Below are 3,555 nucleotides of genomic sequence, written 5' to 3' on the forward strand. Positions count from 1 at the left end.
AAAAAAATAACTTAAATCTTACAAATAGTGAAATAAATAAATAGTTAAATAGGCAGATCAGCATGGTCATCTGAAAGCAACAGGTGCTTGTAACGTTGACTTTAAGTTGCCTAATACTCCTGAACACATGTGACAAATTGATTCAGTTCACGTCATGATGACAAAAGAATTGAGAGTCCTTGACACTACACACACCTGGGAGTGTGATAGTATTCTTCAGAGAGAATCATTTCCATATTGAAAGGGGTGTCACTTCCTGCTCCTCGATCTCTTATAAAGGCTGTTGATGCATACAAGGGTTTCATGATCTCTGCTCGGACCATCTCCCAGGCACAAGGGCTGTATTGCTTCTCTTGCAGATAGAGAGAGATTCTCTGGAAGTAGTTCCTCAGGATGGAGTCCCCATTCACGAGGGGCGTCTCTCCCACCCTCACCTCCTGCAGGGGACAGGCTTCCAGGTGGCCCAGCTGCTCAGAAAGTCCCGAGCACAACTCCTCCAGGAGGGTCGTGTTCCAGGGAGCAGGTGAGGCCTCTGTGCAGAAGAGGTGGAAAGTCTTCTGGTTTGTCACATGGACGACAGAGAGGGCTTGAGCCTTCTGCAGCTTCTTGCCGTCAAACACCTCCTGGGGGAAACAGTCGTTTGCGTACTTGTCACAGGAGCTAGCAGACAGTGTCCTCATGTGTCGCAGGAGCATCAAGGCCCTCCAATGCATCAGTCCGTGTTCCTGAGGCAGGTCACATCCCAGGGAGATAAGAGAGAGGCAGCTGAGCACCACCAGGACCACCAAGAAGCAGCTGGGCAGGGCCGTGGGATATCCTGCAGATGCTGTTGGCCTGACTGGGGTTGGCACATCTGGGACCTGTGGCTCTAGCTTCTCTGAACATCTCTTGTGCCTGTGGCTTAAGTAGGGGACATAGGAGTTTTCAATTTCTGATTGTGTCCCTCACTTTCTACTTCTCTTTTTGCTTTCCTTTCTACACTTTCTACTTGGGTTTGGAGCATGGATTTTTCAACCATGTATTGTTTTCTTTAAGTATTATCCTTGCCTCCAGAATCTTTTTGGATGGTTTTTAATTGAAACGTCCAAGAAAACTTAATAGCAGGGGGACACAGTATATATCATTATATATTGTATTTTTTTCTGTGCTTTAAGATAAAAAAAAAAGGGAAATGTTTATCCAAATCAGGTTCCAGGATGACTAAAAATTTTAAGCTAATAGTTATATTTTAAAGCTATTGATGCTTATGTATATAAGTAAACTCGATGAGTGACTTATAATTTCTTTACATGTATACAGTGTAGTATATGGAGTACATATGCAAATTAACAATTTCTAAAAGGACATAATGATTTCAATGTACCTGAATATTTCCAATCAATCCAGATTGCTAAATGTAAGTGAAAACTGGAATTATTTACTTAACATGTGTTTTTTTTTAGTGTACTGAATTTGAACCTGGCCTCATATGAAAAAATCATTTTTTTAAGGTTTTTATTCATTTATTTGACAGAGAGATAGATACAGAGAGAGTACAAGTAGGCAGAGCACCAGGCAGACAATGAGGGAGAAGCAGGCTCCCAACGAGCAGGGAGCCTGATGCGAGGCTCCATCCCAGCACCCTGAGGTCATGACCGGAGTGGAAAGCAGCTGTCCAACTGACTGAGGCACCAAAGCACCACGACAGCATCATCTTTATCTTCACTTGCTACTACGTACTCTGGGAGGTATTGTCAAATTTTTTTCTGTTCAACACTAGATAACTACTGAGGTGTTGAATGAGTTTTGTAGAGCTAAATCATAAAATTTAATGTATTTGTGTTTTCATTTTCAAAGCCTGCATCACAACAGGCCTCAAACATCAGCAATGGCCACAAGACACCACTGGCAGCTCACAAGTAAGAAAGATCACCTGTCCAGGTAAGACTCTGAGACCCAGGAAATGATGGAGCGAAACTCCTCCAATCCTAAGGGATTCTTGTTATTCCGAGATTTGTCACACTGACCTTGCAGAGAGTTTGTGTCCTCCAAGAATTCTGTGCCATTGTTCCTTATGTAATATCCACTAAAACCAGTGAATGATAATAAATGACACGGTTTTGCTAGAGCGCTCCAAGGCATTACAAGTGCCCCAAGGAGGAAGCCTTGTTCTTGTTTGGGAAGAGGAGGTGTCAAGATTCTAATTCCAGATGACTGGATTTTCCCAGCAGCACCTCCCTGACAAGGTAGTTAATCACCTCTACTAAACTCTTTCCTCTGCAGTGACTGAGTGTCCGCCACCTGGGCTCACCTCTGAGGACAGCTGGTCATGTCCTGAGTACTCTAGATTCCCCTACTGTGCAGGGGGTCTTTTCCTGTTAGGAAAGCACTCACTGCCCCTAGATCCTTGCCCTTGCCTTTGTCCCTGGAGTGTTTGTGTCTGGGACCCTCTCAGTGCTGACCTCCTCCTCTCCGGACCAGGTATCAAAGGTGTCAACAGCCCCTAGATGCTGAGGGTGAACGTTTGTTTTCTCCAAGTAGAGAAAAGACCGATTATAATCCTTTCACCTTGAATAAGGGAATACATTTATTGTGCCATCACAGCTCCTAATTTTCTTTTTTTTTTCCCATTGTTTTAAAGTAAGATCCACCCACATTTTTTTTAAAGTCAGCCCAACGTAGGGTTGAAATCACAGTCTGACATCAAGCCCCAAAGTTAGAGTAAGAATCAGATCCTCAACCAACTGAGCCACCCAGGATCCCCCATGGTTCAAATTTTCCTGAAACTAGCGAACACTTGTTACGTCCAAAATTTCTGAGCCGAGCACAGGGAATTCACTGACTGGGTCTCTCAGGAGAAACTTCTAGCACAGAAACTGATGACTTTCACTAGCTCATTCAGACTGTGTGTTTCAAGTAGGCAGCTTCGTCTGGCCATCTGTCTGGTGCTCAGAATGCAGGGGGGGTGAGGCCCAGGCGATGTTGTCAGGGTGTCACACTTCCTTGTTGCCTTTCCTTATTCAAGGTGTTGCATTTTCAACCCAAGTAACAACAACAAAGAGTATTTGAATAACTTAATATTTCTACATGCTTTACTGGACAGGCTCTCACTTGTTGGTTCTGATCATGTTCTACGTCATCGTGAGGATCACACAGAGGGAAGGAAGAGGAGGGGCAAGGGGCTGCCCCAGGTTTCTCTTTCATTTTTAAGACATCAGTTATTCTGATGTCTCATGTCAACTGTCCTCGAAAGCAAAACATGGCAGCTCTGTGTGGGGGAGGGGGGAAGACAACTGTTCTGTCTGAACGTGACCAAAGTGAAAGGGTGGCCTGTCCGCTGAGAAAATGGCAGAGTGTACGTCAGCAAATTTGATGCAGAAACACTGGGGACGAGCAGCTCTGGCAGACGGGGGGAATGAAGGCTGTACTGAGTTATTGCAAGTCAGGAATGTGTCTGCCTCGGCCAGAGGATCCCACACGACCAACTCTTGGGTCCCCATGAGGCCCTCAGCTCTACAAGAGCAGCCACCTCATTTTCCTTTCATTCAATCCACATGTACTCGGCTCTGAGGAGAG

General features: G+C 44.9%; 1 protein-coding gene across 1 annotated transcript; it reads right to left on the reverse strand.

The window, feature by feature from the left end:
- Window positions 1-195: 195 nt before the first annotated feature.
- Window positions 196-1,018, reverse strand: LOC116863826 (interferon alpha-1/2-like; the record flags this gene model as incomplete). The annotated part of the gene is made up of 2 exons (XM_032851158.1): window positions 949-1,018; window positions 196-817 (listed from the first exon to the last, which is right to left on the reverse strand). Coding segments are annotated over exons 1-2 (692 nt in total), but the record flags the coding sequence as incomplete, so codon positions are not given.
- Between the last annotated feature and the right edge of the window lie 2,537 nt (window positions 1,019-3,555).

The sequence above is a fragment of the Lontra canadensis genome, unplaced genomic scaffold, assembly GCF_010015895.1.
Source record: "Lontra canadensis isolate GAN:19392208 unplaced genomic scaffold, GSC_riverotter_1.0 scaffold3497, whole genome shotgun sequence".
In the NCBI taxonomy this organism is placed as follows: Eukaryota; Metazoa; Chordata; class Mammalia; order Carnivora; family Mustelidae; genus Lontra; species Lontra canadensis.